Raw genomic sequence first — 18,788 nt, forward strand, 5'->3', positions numbered from 1 at the left:
AATCAAGGTCTCACCAAAAGAACACCTTCCCCACTGTGAACCACTGTGGTGGCAGTATCATGCTTTGGGTTTGCTTTTCTTCAGCTGGAACTGAAGCTTTATTCAAGGTTAAGAGAATTGCTAACAGTTCCTATACCAGTCACTTTTGTTCCAAAACCTTCAAGTGTCTGCTAGAAAGCTGAAGATGAAGAGGAATTTCACCTTTCAACACGACAATGATCCCAACCATACATCCAAATCAACAAAAGAATGGCTTCACCAGAAGAAAATTAAAGTTTTGAAATGGCACAGCCAGAGCCCAGACCTAAATCCAATAGGAAATCTGTGGGGTGACCTGAAGAGAGCTGTGCACAAGAGATGTCCTCGTAATCTGACAGATTTGGAGTGCTTTTGCAAAGAAGAGTGGATAAATATTGCCAAGTCAAGATGTGCCATGCTGATAGACTCCTACCTAAGAAGACTGAATTTGTTTGTGTCTTTCGGCTTTTAGGGGTCGCCACAGCGGAACTCCGGTCTGCTAATGATTGGTAGTGGATTTTTACGTACCGGGTTACCCAGCCCTAACGCACAACCTTCAACGAAGGCATGCCCCATTCACGTATGCCTCCACACAGAAGACGCTCTAGCTGAGAATCTAACGGGACAACGTCTTGCTATGAGGCGACAACGCTACCGGAGCACCAAAGTACCTAAGAAGACTGAAAGCACCTTTTGATTTAATTACAGCATTCAACCTAAGAAGACTGAATTCTGTAATTAAATCAAAAGGTGCTTTCTAGAAAGTATTAGTTTAATGGTGTGCACACACAACTAAGTATTAGTTTAAGGGTGTGCACACTTGTGCAACCTGTGTATTGTACGTTTTTTATTTTTTTGTATATATTTTTTCGTTAACAGATTTTTTTTTTTAATTGAATTGTACAGGTTATAGGTCACATTAATGGTGGGAAAAGTTTTGAAATGATTTATTATGGTCTCCTTTTTTATATCACAAAACTTGGCATTTTAACAAGGGTGTGTACACTTTTTATATCCACTGTATGTGTGTGTGTGTGTGTGTGTGTGTGTGTGTGTGTGTGTGTGTGTGTGTGTGTGTGTGTGTGTGTGTGTATACACGCACACACACACTCAATCATACAGCTTGCATGTGTGTGTTTATATATTTTATATATATATATATATATATATATATATATATATATATATATATATATGTATGTATGTATGTATATGGTTTACTATTGTTTATTCAAACGGAAAAACATTTTCCATTCAAATAAACGAATGGTAATACCGAAAGTAAAAAAAAATAACTTACACAATGTCGAATCAAATGATCGACGCATTTGACTAGGCATTGTTGTAGAAACCACCACGTGATAGCTGTATAGGAGCTGATGTCCATCTAACTCCTATACAGCTATTCCACAGAAAAAAGTACGAGTCCACCAAGAAGTCACTGGACGGGTAAAACAGCGATAATATCGAACACAGTATTTATTTAAAAATACATCAGGTTAAGCGCTTTCATCTAATAGTAATTTAGACTTCATCAGAACTGTGGAAGTAGTTGATTCGAGTTCTTTGTAGGAATTATTTAGTCCTATACAGCTATCACATTTTTGAAAGGGGGGCAAGTCCCCCTGCACCCCCCCACACCCCTACTTATATATTCCAACTCCGAGATTGCACTACAGCGGGGATGTGGATGAATTTCTACTCCCCACTGTACCGCGATCTCTGTGCAGATAGTCTATTTCCACTTATGCGAATAAGTGGAGTAGACTATCTGGTGCAAAAGTGCTTGTGCATTCGACATTCTGGTTTTCGGTAATTGCAGCCGATAGAATGTTGTTCGCACAAACAATAGTAAACATATATATATCATCATCTTCTTTCCACTTTTCCCATTAGGGGTCGCCAGAGTGGATCATCTGTTTCCATTTCTTTCTTCCTGGCATCTGCATCTTGCTCTGTCACACCAACCACCTGTATGTCCTTTCTCACTACATCCATAAACCTTATCTTAAGCCTTCCTCTTTTCCTGTTACCTGATAGCTTCATCCTTAGCATCTTTTTCCCAATATACTCTGCATCCCTCCTCAGCACATGTCCAAACCAACGTAGTTTTGCCTCTCTGGCTTTGTCTCCAAACCTTCCAACCTGGGCTGACCCACTAATATACTTATTCCTGATCCTGTCCACCCTTGTCACACTCTGTGTAAATCTTAACATCTTCAACTCTGCCACGTCAAGCTCTGACTCCTGCCTTTTTGTCAATGCCACTGTCTCCAACCCATATAACATAGCTGGTCTCACTACCCTCTTGCAGACCTTCCTTTTCACTCTTACTGGTACTCGTCTGTCACAAATCACTCATGACACTCTTCTCCACCCACTCCATCCAGCCTGTTCTCTCTTCTTCATCTCTCTTCCACATTCACCACTACTCTGAACTGTTGATCCCAAGTACTTAAACTCATCCACCTTCACCACCTCTACTCCCTGCATCCTCACCATTCCTCTATCCTCCCTCTCATTCACACACATATATTCTGTCTTAGTGCTGCTGACCTTCATTCCTCTTCTCTCTAAAGCATATCTCCATCTCTCGAGGGTCTCCTCCACCTGTTCCCTACTCTCACTACAGATCACAATGTCATCTGCAAACATCATAGTCCACGGGGACTCCTGTCTGATCTCGTCTGTCAACCTGTCCATCACCATTGCAAATAAGAAAGGGCTCAGAGCTGATCCTTGATGTAATCCCACCTCCACCTTAAACGCATCCTATCACTCCCACCGCAGACCTCACCGCTGTCACACTACCCTCGTACATATCCTGTACCACTCTTACATACTTCTCTGACATTCCCGACTTCCTCATACAATACCACAACTCCTCTCTAGGTACCCTGTCATATGCTTTCTCTAAGTCCACAAAGACACAATGCAACTCCTTCTGACCTTCTCTGTACTTCTCCATCAACACTCTCAGAGCAAACATCACATCTGTAGTGCTCATTCCTGGCATGAAATCATATTGCTGATCACTAATCATCACCTCCCTTCTTAACCTAGCTTCCACTTCTCTTTCCCATAACTTCATGCTGTGACTGATAAATTTAATCCCTCTGTAGTTACTACAGCTCTGCACATCATCCTTATTCTTAAAAATCGGTAACAAAACATGTTTTCTCCATTCCTCAGGCATCCTCTCACTTTCCAAGATTTCATTAAACAATCTGGTTAAAAACTCCACTGCCATTTCACCTAAACACCTCCATGCTTCCACAGGTATGTCATCTGGACCAACAGCCTTTCCATTCTTCATCCTCTTCATAGCTATCCTTACTTCCTCCTTCCTAATCCACTGCACTTCATGATTCACTATCCCCACATCATCCAACCTTCTCTCCCTCTCATTCTCTTCATTCATCAACCCCTCAAAGTACTCTTTCCATTTGCTCAACACACTCTCCTCGCTTGTATGTTTCCCTCATTATCCTTGATCACCTTTACCTATATATAAAAATAAAACACACAGACAAACTCATACGAGCTTGCAGGTGTGTGTATTTTCATATGTATATATGTGCACACAAACACACACACACCACGTGTGTGTGTTTTACATACCTTGTATGTGTATACAAGTATGGGGTTCCACTGAGGTAGTCAACTATTCAGCTAAGTAAAGGCAGTTTTCATTGAGAGATCTGATCAACTAACGAGTGTTGTTGAACACTGCATTCTTCAAGTCTTGTTTGATCAATCAACGTAAGTACCAGTAAAGAAAAGAATACATTTACAGTACAGGTCTTTGATACATAAACAATCAGATTGATTTAAACAGTTTGCCAGTATTTTCATAAAATGTCACTAAACTTTGTAACTTAAACTTCTCTATTTTTCTGTACATTAATAGTCTTGCTGATTTTTGTGTGGTAGTTTGTATACTGTTTAAGGTGCTTGCCTCACAAATACAAGGTACAAGATTTAATTCTCACCTTTAGGGGGCAACTGGTTAGGCTTAAAATGGCCCCCAGGAGCTGCTATCCTAGTAATTAGCTACTAACCTATGAACCTATAACGGCAAGATGAACTGTTGCTGTACAGCAATGACTGGGAATGTGATCTTTCCCCAGTGTTATGCAATCGCAGATTTGGTAAACATAAACCTGTAGGGTGGTGGATGCAGAGAGAATTCACTCCTGAAAAAAAAAAATAAGAAAGATACAAGCATTACTTCATTTTAGTCCTTCGGGTGATGCATTTTTGCTTTGCAGTATGTGAGGTGAAGTGTGTGTGTGTGTGTGTGTGTGTGTGTGTGTGTGTGTGTGTGTGTGTGTGTGTGTGTGTGTGTGTGTGTGTGTGCGTGTGTGCGTGTGTGTGAGAAAGAGAGGGGGGTACTTGTATGTGTATTTATGTGTAGTACTAAGTTAATGGAGTGTATTTGTTTTGTTTGACATTTAATTGCTTGTGCATTGTTTTGAAGCATGCAAAGTGTGCTGAACTCTGTGCTTGAGATACCTTTTTTTAACTTTGATACCAATCTGTGTGTGTGTGTGTGTGTGTGTGTGTATGTGTGTGTGTGTGTGTGTATATATGTGTGTGTGTGTGTGTGTGTGTGTGTGTGTGTGTGTGTGTGTGTGTGTGTGTGTGTGTGTGTATGTGTGTGTGTGTGTGTGTGTCTGTGTAGCCCTTCATGCTAAGGACACCAGACAGAATCTAGATATGGTCACATTTATTTAAGACTTTGCTAATTAGACAGGTAGTCTCGTCCTGGATCCCTTACACAAACAAAGTTTCCAAAACCTCATCTCTAATTTTGAGAGTTTTTTTAATACAATCCATTAATTTATGTTAATTGTTCACAAAAATGTTACCATGCTCCCTAACATTCAACAATAACTACCATTGCAGGAATACTGCTAAGGGCACCAACTTGTAGCTTCACAGATACCCTGATCGGGGTATCTAACTATGTAGCACAAGGGGCAGCTGCCAGTGTGAAGTATAATTGTGGCAATAGCTTCAGGTCTTTAAATGTGATGCATACTCTGATAATAGCCAATAGCTTCAGGTCTTTAAATGTGATAAATACTCTGATAATAGCCAATAGCTTCAGGTCTTTAAATGTGATGCATACTCTGATAATAGCCAATAGCTTCAGGTCTTTAAATGTGATGCATACTCTGATAATAGCCAATAGCTTCAGGTCTTTAAATGTGATGCATACTCTGATAATAGCCAATAGCTTCAGGTCTTTAAATGTGATGCATACTCTGATAATAGCCAATAGCTTCAGGTCTTTAAATGTGATGCACACTCTGATAATAGTCAATAGCTTCAGGTCTTTAAATGTGATGCATACTCTGATAATAGGTCTTTAAATGTGATGCATACTCTGATAAGGTCTTTAAATGTGATGCATACTCTGATAATAGCCAATAGCTTCAGGTCTTTAAATGTGATGCATACTCTGATAATAGCCAATAGCTTCAGGTCTTTAAATGTGATGCATACTCTGATTATAGCTGCAACCTTTTTGCTGTACTTGCCGTTACAGAAGGTAATGCAATATTCAAGCCAGTTTGAGAGGGTCTGTAAAAGACAGCTATGATTTGTTTGGTATCCTGGCCAGATGATTAGCCAATTAACAGAAGTAAAATTAAAAAGATCTAATGGCGCATTTACACCTATTTTAGTGTTTAGAAACAACTTAGAATTGGCAATCTCAGACGAAAATGGAGGTGCAGAAAAAACCACTGGAGCACCCCTTGTAAGATACAGATTTATTACAACATATAGTGTAGACAACACGTATATAAGAAGAATTATATGTAAAAACTGGAATGTAATTTAAAATGATACATCTTTGGTAAATAAATTTATGGAAGTCCCCCAGGTTGTTTTTAGAAGGGGTAGGAACATTAAAGACATATTAAGTAAAGGTTGTTCACAACAGGTTAGACAACCAGGGATGTCCAAGTGTAATATGTATGTAAAACTATTCTCTTGCGCCATAGCCAAATTATGGAACTCACTCCCACCCACAATTACCTCCGTACCATCATGCATCAACTTCAAAACTTTATTAAAAGCGCACCTAAAAACATGCTGGCTATGCCCTTGCAACTCCCACTCTAATATCACCCACCCCCATCCATCTACTACCTTTCTTTCACCTCCACTAACTACCTTGATGATAGCAAGCTCAGATGCTCATAAGCCTAGTACTTATTATACAGCAGGAACTTCTCATTGTTACATTTGTTAATGCCTGTTAACAGATAAAGATTCTAGCTGTCTACTGATGTACTATGTTCTTCATCTGTAAATATGTTGTAAGTAATTTCTATGTTAAATTGTTAATCGCTATGTAATCCAATGTAACTACTGTCTGTTTATTTTACTGTGGAGCTTTTCTCCCCGGGCCTCCGCTGAAAATGGACCCACGTCCAGTCGGACACTCCCGGTCAACAAATTTAAATAAATAAATAAAATATGTACAACTATTGCAAATATATGGAGATAGGCACATTTAAAATAAGGGACAGAAAGTACCACCTAGAAAAGAAATTCAACTGCACATCAAGAATGGTGGTGCATCTAGCTACCTGCCAAAGCTGTACTGCTTTTTACATCAGAAAAAACGATAGGAGGCTAAAGGACAGAATATACAAACGTGTGTATAGCATTAACTGTCAGAAACAAGAGAACGCCTTAGCTAGACACAATATAGAAAATGAAAGCCACCAGTTTAAATTTAAATGTAGTGATCAAGTGACAGCTGGCATTGGGGGGGGGGGGCACACTCACTTAATCTAGAAAAGCTCGAATCATTATGGCAACTCCGGCTGGATGCATGCCATTACCCTGGAATAAATGAGATGTGTTCGAAGTGTTCTTAAACTTAAAAGTCTGGAAAGATAAATTTCATATTTTATATTTTATACTTGTAGTACGTGTATTAAGTATTTGTGTTGAAATATAGAGTGTATTGTATATAGCAGGAATGAAGAAATTTGATAATGTCAAACTTTTTAGAAGAAATTTAGTACTTGAATGCATTTTTATTGTGTGCATCACTTTAACTTAAGGGGAAGCAAATTTGCACATTATGATCATATGACACAGCTATTAACTTATTAACTATTTTAAAGAGTAGATTTTGAGTTAGAATGTATCTGATGAAGTTCAAGCACTATCTGGACGAAAATCGCTTAATAAAGATGTTCTTAAACAATAGAGCATTGTTTGGGGTCTGTGCCTTCAACAGCTATTTTTTGTTTATCTGTTTATTAAAAGTACCCCCGATGACAGGTGTTCTTGGAAGGTTAAGACTGCCCTGTGTACCGCAAGCATTTCCTTCAGGTTGATATGGAGACCCTGAACCTTCTGTTCCCAAAAAGCCTGGGTTTGCAGGGTTCCCTTATGTGCTCCCCAAGCTATGTCTGAGGCGTCTGTGGTTATGGTTTGGGTCATGTGGGTGAAGGACAAAGAGTAGGCCCTTGTTTGGAGGGCAATCCTCGGCCCACCATAGAAGATCCTTTTATAAAGAAGGAATCAGGGGGAGCTGGTGTTCCAGTGACAGAGTGTTGGCACCAGAGGTTCCTTGGGTACCATTGCAATTTTCTCATGTGCAGTCTGGCAAGGGGTAGCAGCAGGATGCAGGAAGCCATATATCCCAGGGCTTGCAGTGAGGTGGGTCTTGTGAGCCAGCTGGGTGAAGTTAGAGTGTAGGAAGGCCTGCTTCTCTGGGGGGGGCATTTGTGCTGAGGTGTCCAGAAGGGTGCCCAGGAAGGTTAACCTTCGTGTGGGCTGTAGTTGGGACTTTTCCAGGTTGATGGTGAATCCCAGTGAGGTTAGTAGGATCTGCACAAAGGAGAGGTCCTGCAGGAGTCTTTCCTTGGTTTCCACCTGGATGAGGCAGTTATCGAGACAGCGGTAAATGTGAATACCCTTCTGTCTGCAAAATGCAATGACTGGAGCCAGGCACTTGGTAAAAACTCTGCCAAAGGGCAGAGCAGAGAACTGAAAATGTTGGAATCCTGCTCTGAATCTTAGGTAACTCCTGTAGGACTATCTGACAGGGATATGCAGGTAGGCAACCGTCAGATCTAGGCTCACTAACCAAGCTTGTGGTAGAAACATAGGTAGTAGTTTTTGAATAGTTAGCATCTTGAATTCTGGAATCAAGAGGGACAGATTCAGGGTGGCGAGGTCTAGGAAAGGGCGCAAAGTGTCCTCTTTTCTGCGAAACAGGAACAGTCTTGAATAAAATCCTTTTCCAGCCTGTTTTTTTGACACAGATTCTACAGCAGCCTGGGCATGAAGCTTTCTGATCTGACAAAAAGCTTCTGTCCTCTAATTTGCAGGGACGTCTGGGTACCCAACCTTTCTGGCCTTTCTTTGAAAGAGAATCTGTACCCGCTGGTAATAATTTTCAGGACCCACAGATCTGAAGTGATGGCCTGCCAGTTTTCTAGGAAGAGGGAAAGTCTTCCTCCTAATTTGCCTGGTGACCTGAGGGGCAGAGGGGAGGGGAGAGAGTCACTGAGAGTCCTTGGAAAAGGGAGTGGGCTTAGAACTCCCTTGCCTATGGGGCAGCAGTGGACCACTGCCTGGTTCGTTGTTGGCTGTGGGACTGATGTCTAGGGGTTCTGTCTCTGCATCCCTTCCTCTGGACTGGTTTTGTCTGTGAAGGAAAGGACCAGTGTTTTGTGGGGACATTTCTGCTGAACCTGGGAGGCTGCATCTGTAAGAAGTCCTTAACAGTTTGCATGGACTTGCCTTTGTCCTGCATTTTCTTAATGACCTCTTCCGGTTTAGGTCCAAACAACTGGTCCTTATTCAACGGGGCATCTAACAGTTTGGATTTAACCTGGTCAGGTAAAGGTTACTCCCTTAACCAGGCATATCTTCTGATCACCGAGCCTGTAACTGCAACCTAGCAGAAGCTTCCAAGGCATCAAAGCCACAATGCAAGGAGAGTTCGGCTACCTGAGAGTTGCACTGTATGAGGTCAGTTAATTCCCTGGTAGTACTATCGTCAGAAATGGAAGTTAAACTTCTGTTTTATTAGATCGAGAACATTTTGCTGGAATTTCAGCATACGGAATTGGCACTTCAAGGCTCTTACAGCTAAAGTGGCTGAGGTGTATACCTTTTCTTCCCATGCTGTCTAAAGCTCGGCTTTCTTTGTCAGCTGGAATGGGATTTTAAAAAGAACTAGCCCTAGCTCACTTAGGGCCTTGAGCAATGACTTCAGGGTCTGCAATATGGTTTTTAAAAAGATATTTGTGGGTGTCTTGCACCCTGGTATATCTGTCTGGCTTCCTGGGTGCTGGGGGGACAGAGTCTGGTGAAAGGGTAGATTCTAGAAAAACATCCTCTACTACATCCAGGATAGGAGGAATAGCCAAAGGCTTATTCTGAGGCAGGCCAAGGCATTCTCTCAGTCTCTTCTTGGACTCAGGGTAATCTTGAGCCTCCTATTGAAAGTGTTCTCTGAAGGAGTTTAAGGTTTCCCAAAAAAAAAGGTCCTCGGGAGGGAGGCAGATGGAATGAGATCATCAGCATCAAAGTCCTCAAATGCTGCAAAGGGTGGGTCTTCCATGTCTGACTCCTCAAGAACAGATTCCACTGATTCCTGGTCAGAGAGGACCTCTGGGGGGGGTCCCTTTTTCTTTTGGCTGGAGTGGGAGGGTGGGACTGGCTTCCCCTGATAAGAGTCCTCAAATATTCTGCCACTCTGAGCAGTTGCTGTGAATAAGGGGCAAGCTGACTGGTTGTAGGTCAGTGGCTGGGTCCTTGGGGAGGAAACTTCTTGGGGCTAGTCTTAGGCGGACGGATCGTTTGTCTTGTACAAGGTTAGTTTAACTGGTGGCACTGTAGTCGGTCTAAGCCTGGCTTCAGTCATTGGAGGTGTCTCAGCTGAAGCCGGTGCCTGCGTAGTGGCTCCGGACCTGACCACGTGAGAAAGTCGACATACCGGCAGGGGGAGATGGATCCGGTGGCATAACGGACTCTGAAAGGGTCTCAGTAGAGGCCTGTGATAGCTCCTTGGCTGGTGTCAGGGGCTGCGAAGGCACCTCACTGAGTTCAGCTGTAGCACTGAGTTGTAAAATACCAGACTTTAGACCGGAGTCGTCAGAGGGCCTAACTTTTTGAGGCCTATCCTTTTCCTTGTCTTTTTTTTTTCCTAGGTAAGTCAATAGTCAGCTGACCGACCGATGCCATTTCACGATGAGAAAAAGCCTCGCTAAAATGCCTAGCTACAATTTCTGCTCTTCTTCTTATGGTTCTAGCATTAAACAGGGAACAAAACAGACAACCAGGGACGTCATGGTCTGGGCCTAAACAAGTGACGCAGAGAGAATGGAAGTCTCGGTGTGGGATCTGCTTTCCATAACTGAGACAATTACTTACTTTCTCGGACATCAGTTAAAAGCAAGAAAAGGTTCCCCAATGGGGTACTTGGCTTTAGAGGGTTTCCCTCACTCTTGCAATGCCCGACCGATGCACTCGCAAACTTGCTTCTGCTTCGGGCTCCACGGCAAGAAAGACTGATGTAATAGCGTCAGGTGTCACTCTTTATAGCCCTAATGACCTGACGTCAGCCACAGTCCCAGAACAGCTGATGCAGGAGGGAATCCTTTACTCTGGCATTCAGGCTGGCAGAGGGCTACCCAGCAGGGATAACCCACAAGTGATGACTGCAACAGTGAAATACAAAGAACATCAAACAGTATATTGGGACATTTACTTGTTGCCCTTATCTATGAATAACAGGCTGATTTTCATTTTCCCATTTGATTAACCAAATTATGTTTGAACAGAGTAAAAGAAGTACTTCACTTTGTGCAGTGGTAAACGATGCCATACAAGAGGCATTTTTTGCAATTCATACCTGTTCCTCCAACAAGTTCTACTTATGTTGCACAAGAGATTGAGTTCCCTTAAGCGGATGTTCACACTACAGTTGGACCTGTAAATGTGTGGCATGTCTGACAGGATAGGGTCTGCTGTGACGTTATATGTGAGGCAGAAGCCACCTCTTAGTAACCTGTATGATACCGAACAGAGGAACAAAGCACTGAGACTGTCTTGATATTTTTTGTGATTTGGGCTGTTGATTGATTTTAGTTACAAAGCATTGTGAGAAGTGTTCAGACAGATAAGTACGGAATGGGGCATTATATTCAATGACTGGCTTCAAGATGGCCAAGTACAGCGGAATGATTACATCCCTGCACCTGGATGCCACTCCTTTAGATATAAGCTGTGCAATGAAAATGGGCTTCCTCAACTGACGATATGTGGTGATCAAAAGACAATCCATTGTCAGCATAGGTTACCAGATCCCTGACTAAGGGATTAACTTTCAGGGCTATATTGTCAATGTGATAGTTACAAAATAAGTCATGCTTGTCAAAGGATAGTTATACATTTCTTGACATTTAGTTTTGGTACACTGTTTTGATGCCAACTTTTGGTTTGTGAAAGACTTACTTGAAGGATTTTAGTATCCTCTGGGGAGTTTATGATGGCACCAAGTTTACAGTCATCTACAAATTTAAGTCAGCCATAAACCAGTAACATTTGCTTTGATTTCTGAGAAGTAAATGCCAAACAGGAGTGGTCCAAGGACTGAACCCTGGGGTATACCACTAACGACAAGTCTTTTGGAGGAGGTACAGCCTTCTACTCTAATTTTCTGAGTTCTACTTTTCAGTCAATTTGCTATCCAGTGAGTTACATAGGGATTTACAACTAGATAGGACAATGTAACTACAATCTTTTGAGTGTGGGATGGTGCTGAATGCCTTTGCGAGATGTACCGTGTTTACTGATTTGCCATTGCTTCGGGAACCTTCTTGAAGTTAAGCAGGTTAAGTAGGCAGGATCTGCCCTGGATGAATACAAACTGCCTTGGGTTGAGAGTTTACGTTTCTATTTATTAATCCCACAGTGCTCCTTTCCATAGCATTGCAGATGAGGCTGATCAGGCCTCCTGGTCTATAATTAACCAGTTCCATTGTCATCCCCCCGCCCCCCCGAAGTGCAACAGGATGGCTGCTGCTGTGCTCCATTCACCTGGCATGAAGCCTGTTTGGAGGCTGATACTGAACATCTACAGAGGGTCTGACAAGTCATGTCTCAGGCTGACCAGTATGTAGCCTGGTACGTTACCCAGCCCTAAATAAGTAGTATTCCTGGTCCTCGATAGTGCTTTACAGACGTTTTCCTTGGATAATATGAGGGGGTGTAGGTGCAGGTATGTGATCAGGGAATATAGGAGGGAAAGGGTCATTCAGTTTGAAATAAATTTGTCTGCTAGAAGATTGATTATATCCTCTGGGTCTGAGTATTTGACATAATTTACTATTAGCTCTGAGCAGAGCTAGGAATCATTTCTGAGAATTTTAACATAGTTGAAGAAGGCTTTGTTGCCGTCTTCACCTGGGTGGCTATTTTTTACTTCATATCTGGCTTTAGTTGATTTGATCAGGGAATGGAGTTCCTTGTAGATTAGAAATTGTTGCTGGCATCCTAAGAGTCCAATTTACTTTTAAGTGCAATAAGTTACCTGTTTTATTATATAGCCTGTTATATAAGGGTACCACCACACATAGGGATTTATTTTTAAGTGCGGTGTTGTACGTATTTCTGAAGGGGACAGATGCATCTACTCAGCTATTTACACAGGCATCGAATTTGGTGTTAAATGATTCTGCATAAGGAGTGGGGTTGTCGCACAGGCATGGAATTTGGTGTTAAATGATTCTGCATAAGGAGTGGGGTTGTCGCACAGACATGGAATTTGGTGTTAAATGATTCTGCATAAGGAGTGGGGTTGTCGCACAGGCATGGAATTTGGTGTTAAATGATTCTGCATAAGGAGTGGGGTTGTCGCACAGGCATGGAATTTGGTGTTAAATGATTCTGCATAAGGAGTGGGGCTGTCGAGATGAACGGTGCTTCTGAATTTAGCCAGGTCATCACTCGATTTTAACAGACTGACCTTAGCATAATCTCCGACTACTTAGGTACTGGAAGATGCTTCCGACTACAACCTTAAGGGGAATGTGACTGATTTGTACTCTGATTTAACTAGAGAAGAAATTATAGTTGATGGACTAACTATGTGCCATACTGCTAAGGACTAAGGAGAGAATGTTATCACCCCTGGTTGGGGGGGGGGGGCAGACTAAATGATCCAGAGAATCTGTACTTATGAAGTCAAGAAATTTCTAGGCATATACATTTGAGGATGCATAAGTCTCCTGGTTGATGGAGGGGTCACTGAAGTCTCCCTGGAGAATGGTGTTTGACTTTATGCACAGGGACTCCATACTTGTTAGGTAGTAGGTATGGGATGAGGGGGACATGGGGGGGTCCTGCAGTTGGCTATGATGTGATAAGGGGTTTTGTTAATAAGTTACATGGAGGAGTTCCAGGTCATTATATACTGACTGATTCAGGAGATGAAATGCTTTTTTTAAGAAAACAGACATACCGCCACCTTTAGTGCCTTCATCTAAAGTGGTAGGCTTGAACATGTGGTAGGTATTAAAACCCTGCACAGATGGATTACTCTCATTGGTCTTAAACTCTGCACTGCCCTGACAGAGTGCTCTCATTGGTCTTAAACCCTGCACTGCCCTGACAGAGTGCTCTCACTGGTCTTAAACCCTGCACTGCCCTGACAGAGTGCTCTCATTGGTCTTAAACCCTGCCCTAATGGGATGCTCTGGTTGGTCTTAAACCCTGCACCGATGGATTGATCTCATTGGTCTTAAACCCTGCAATGATGGAGTGCCCTCATTTGGCCTGAACCAGGTTTCTGTGACAATTCTTATATCAATGTTTTCAGGGCAAAATGTGCCTGTAGGGAGTGAAGTTTTTTGTTAAGGATCCAAGAGTTGAACAGTAATACATTTATGTTATCCAGATTCTGTTCTATATTGGAAACTTTAGATGACTGACATTGTCAAAAAAAAAAGACAGTAAAAGCAGTATGGTGGTAGATAAGGACTTGGCAAACAAACTAAAGCTTTGTGGGATAGGTGTAGGCTATCCCTGGCAAAGCAGTTAGGACTGCCTACCAACTCCTTCTAGGCTTATACATAATGTACCCTCTTAGAATGACACTAGAAGCTAAGCCAATTGTTGAAGTCGATAATGTTTTGTTTGTATTGTGGCATCACTCTTAGTGATGGCAGAATGTTGCTTAAGGCTAGGTTTGTACCTGCCTCAGCCACATATTGCAAGAGCTTTATCATGTCTCTCGCCATACATTCAAGGGATGTAGGTCTCAAACCACTTAAACCCACATGCGCTATCATTGTGACATATTTGTACTTGTGGTAAAAGGAGTAGAGAGTGCATGTGTGATTTGGTGAATCCTGACACCTGAGAGGTAACTAACTGTGCCCACTCCTTGTACAGCTAGAAGAGTGGTGAATCAGCGTGTCTCACTATTCACTTATAACTAGAATATTGGAATCTGTCAAGGTTTGAGGTTTGTCTTATGGGATTTTGAACTGAGTCAGTGTGACTCTTAAAGGTACGTTTCATGGTGAGTGCTGCCTGTGTTGTGTTTGTGATGTTGCTGCAGGTATTTGTTTTTAGTGTCTCAGTATATGTAGATCTATGTATTTAGTCGGAGTAGTGAGTGACTGGTGTTGTGTGGTACTGACAACCTGCATATTACTGGTCATGGGTTTTGTTTGACAGCTTTGCCTCCAATAAAACTACATCTCTCACATATTGTGTGTGTCAGTTTGCTTAAGTAGTAGATAGTTATCAGCAGACAACTGTTACATCGTCGCAGTATACCAGTTTCAACCAAACTGGCTACAGAGAGTGTGGGAAAATAAAAATCCATGGCTTCAGGTGCCACCTGCTGTGGGCCGATCCATGGCTTCAGGTGCTTACTGCTGTGGGCCGATCCATGGCTTCAGGTGCTTACTGCTGTGGGCCGATCCATGGCTTCAGGTGCTTACTGCTGTGGGCCGATCCATGGCTTCAGGTGCTTACTGCTGTGGGCCGATCCATGGCTTCAGGTGCTTACTGCTGTGGGCCGATCCATGGCTTCAGGTGCTTACTGCTGTGGGCCAATCCATGGCTTCAGGTACTTACTGCTGTGGGCCGATCCATGGCTTCAGGTGCTTACTGCTGTGGGCCGATCCATGGCTTCAGGTGCTTACTGCTGTGGGCAATCTATGGCTTCAGGTGCTTACTGCTGTGGGCTGATCCAGGTGCTTACTGCTGTGGGCTGATCCATGACTTCAGGTGCTCTCTGCTATGGGCCGATTCATGACTTCAGGTTCGCTCTGCTGTGGGCCAAGCCATGGCTTCAGGTGCTTACTACTGTGGGCTGATTCATGGCTTCAGGTGCTTACTACTTTGGGCTGATCCATGACTCCAGGTGCTTACTATTGTAGGGTGATCCATGGCTTCAGGTATTTTTTGCTGTGGCCTGATTGATGGCTTCAGGTGTTTACTACTGTGGACCGATCCATGGCTTCAGGTGCTTTCTGCTGTGGGCCAATCCATGGATTCAGGTGCTTTTTGCTGTGGGCTGACCCACAGCTTCAGGTGCTTACTGCTGTGGGCCGATCCATGGCTTCACATGGTTACTACTGTGGGCTGATTGACGGCTTCAGGTGCTTACTGCTGTGGGCTGAGTGTGCACCAAGTGAGTGGGATGACATGAAAAGTACAATTGTGTAAAAAGCATTTAGCCACAATACTAGATATTCAAATTCCTCACAACTGCAGAAGCCTTTAGGTTATATGTCCTGATTCCCTGCTTGGAAAGCAACAACAGTCCTGTTTCACAAAGCTCTGGCTTCCCCACCACACCTTCACTCTGACTGTTGATTAGCTATCCAATGGAGGGAAATCAGCAGTCCAAATGAGCATTTCTACAGGACTTTCTTCCCTATACAGAGAGAGAGAGAGAGACTAACAATCTAAAAAAATAAATAATATATAAAGCAGAAACACAAACAAATGCACACAAAACGCAATTTACATCCCAAGTACAACTACATACAAGAGTAAGGGCATGGAAGGTGGGTTCAGCTACTGCAACAGTGAGGAATTTGAACTTGTACAGTTATGAGTAAGAGCAACTTACACAAATGTACTACGGTCATCATTTCCACTCTTGCAGTAGCCTTTAGGTTATCTGCATTGATTACCAAAGCCGGTTCTATCCAACCTGGGAGAAGGATATGGATCCAGCCCCTGGAGAAAGATCCAAGCAAAATTAATTCTGTCCACTGAAAAAGAATGCAGTTTGTAATGCTTTGTAAAAGTGTGTAGAGAAAGGACCATGTAGCTGCCTCTAGAATGCTTCTAGAGTCCACAAGAAGACAAGGCTCTACTAGAATGTGCCTTGGTACTGTCTGCAATGGATTTGCCATGGGAGGAGCAAGAGAAAGCAATAGCTGATGACAGCTACCTAGAAATGGTCTGTTTAGACACAAACTGTCCTCTTTTTCTCCATTGAAAAGAAACAAATAACTAGACAGCTTTTCTAAAGGACAGAGCTGTCTGTGCACATACAGATGCAAAGCACTTTGTTCTTTATGTTCTGGGCAGAAAAAAATGGGAGATTTCCAGCTTGAATCAAAGTAAACTCTGAAACCACTCTGGGCAAAAAAGAGGGAGTTTGTTTTTAATGAAACCTACCTCTGTGAAATATGAGGTAATGTTCACCTACCATGAGAGCTTGCAACTCAGAAACTCTTCTTGCAGGTGTCAGAGTAATGATGAGTACAGTCTTTCAAGCACAGTGGCTTAAATCAGCTTGATGAGGATGATAAAATAAGTGACGCAGTCGATTTCTCCAGAATAAAGTTATAATCTCAAGGAGATCTACCTGTTGACAAGGCGGTCTCATGTGTAATACTACTTTCTGCAACTGTTTTACTACAGATAAGAAATAGGAGAATCCATGCGCTGATATGCTGAAATGGCCACAAGATGAACCTTTACTGAGGAATGAGAGAGGCCACAGGTAAGTAACTCACACAAATGTTTGACCACCAGTGGTACAAAATCCCTTATGGACCTCTGGTTATTGGCTAGGCACCAACTAGAAAATTGTTTCCATTTACCATTATAGGATTTTGTAGTAGCAGGTTTTCTCGTCTTCTTTAGTATCAGCTGTCCTCATGAAATACATGCCTAAAAGGTATTAGCATCGAGTCCTCTAGGTAGTCAGTGAAAGTTGATTGAGAATGGGGTGTATTACACTTCCCTATCTTGTGTGAGTAATTCCAGTCTGTGGGGAAGCTTGTGGCAACTGCCCTTGGCCAATTCCTTAAGAAGGGAGAACCAATGTTGCTTGGGACAAACAGGGTCACACCACAGTGATTTAAGGGGAGTTCTTCTGAATCTTTAGACTTACCCTGGATATCAGTGGAAAAGGCATAAAGAAACATCTCTGACCACTGAAATGAAAACATCTGTTTCCCAGGCTTGTCTGTAAGGAGTCCTGGTACATAATTTGTTTAATTGTGTTTTGTAAGGAGGTGAACAGATCTATTTGTGGTGCTCCCCACAACTGGATCAGTTCCTTGAAGACACTATTATTCAATCTCCATTTATGACAGTCTGTCCTGGCCCTGCTCAGATTGTGTGCCACTACATATTTCTCTGACTGAATTTAACATGCTTGGCGGGTTAAAGAGTGCTGTAGAGCTAGCTCCCAAGCCTTTGCGGCCAAGCTGTAAAGGGGGTATGACCTTGTACCTCCTGCTTGTTTATATACCACATGTCTCTGGTATTGTCTGTATGGACCTGTTGAACTCCTGGTGAACACAGGTGATGAAGAGATTTCTGGGCAAGTATGCTGGCCAACATCTCTTTTACACTGATGTGCTTTGGTCTGTCTGTAAGATTCCATAGGCCTTGCACCTTTACACCTATGGAAACTTTTCCCCAAGTGAAATGTAAAGCATCTGTGGTGAGAGATTGCTTTTGGGTCTATGAAGTGAATGGGGAGACCTCGGTTCAGTTGCATTTGTTGTCCCCACCAAAGCAATTCCATTAAAAACATGGATTGTTTTACTGAATTTTATTAGATTTCACAATGCAAGAGCAAGCAAACAAAACTAAAATAGTGAACTTAATCAAAAATCAATAAAAACTGAAAAGCAACAGATAACACATTATAAAAGATATACTAACTGTACAGCGTGTACGTCCTCAGCAAGTCTTAGCATGTTTCTAATAGTCTTCAAACCCTTGTCATTATCCATAACAACGTCATAGAAAAATTATGAAATTAGCTCCTCCCAATTAACGTGTCAGCTATTATAAGCAAGAAAAAAATATATTTTTTTATGCCTTTATTAAATTACAAGGCATAGGCAAACATAAATTCATATAAAAGAAAAAGAAACGATATTGACATGGTTCCAGCTGCATACATTATACATCACAAATTTTATTTTGTATAACTATCAGTGCAACATTACATAAATTGCTCATTTCCTGCCTTCCTTTGAACCTCACTCCTCCTCCAGAACATACTCTGCATGTAGTGTTCCCACAAGTTCCATTTCTTTGAATGTAATGTGCTCTGCCCCTTTTCTAAAGACCCCACTTCCAGTTGTTTTATCTCGATTACAAGATTCAATACTTCAAACACAGTTAGTTTAGACTATGATTTCAATTTTCTAGTAATTCCTTTTTTGGCAGCCACCAGAATTGAACTTAACGAGACCACCGTATGGTTAGACAATTCAGATCCTGTACCC

The 18,788-nt window shown here is 42.2% G+C and overlaps 1 protein-coding gene and 1 long non-coding RNA gene across 2 annotated transcripts in view; both read right to left on the reverse strand.

The window, feature by feature from the left end:
* The window catches only part of LOC122816288 (myb-like protein D), a 41,359-nt gene extending 40,001 nt beyond the window's left edge, over window positions 1-1,358 (reverse strand). The window contains exon 1 of the mRNA XM_044089022.1: window positions 1,319-1,358. Coding sequence (XP_043944957.1) covers window positions 1,319-1,358 — 40 coding nt within the window. The remainder of the gene's footprint in view (window positions 1-1,318) is intronic.
* Window positions 1,359-4,082: 2,724 nt separating this feature from the next.
* Window positions 4,083-18,788, reverse strand: part of LOC122817204 — a 369,761-nt gene continuing 355,055 nt past the window's right edge. The window contains exon 5 of the long non-coding RNA XR_006367166.1: window positions 4,083-4,214. This is a non-coding gene — a long non-coding RNA (uncharacterized LOC122817204). The remainder of the gene's footprint in view (window positions 4,215-18,788) is intronic.

Source organism: Protopterus annectens, chromosome 12.part0, assembly GCF_019279795.1.
Source record: "Protopterus annectens isolate FY-2018-M chromosome 12.part0, PAN1.0, whole genome shotgun sequence".
Classification (NCBI taxonomy): Eukaryota; Metazoa; Chordata; order Ceratodontiformes; family Protopteridae; genus Protopterus; species Protopterus annectens.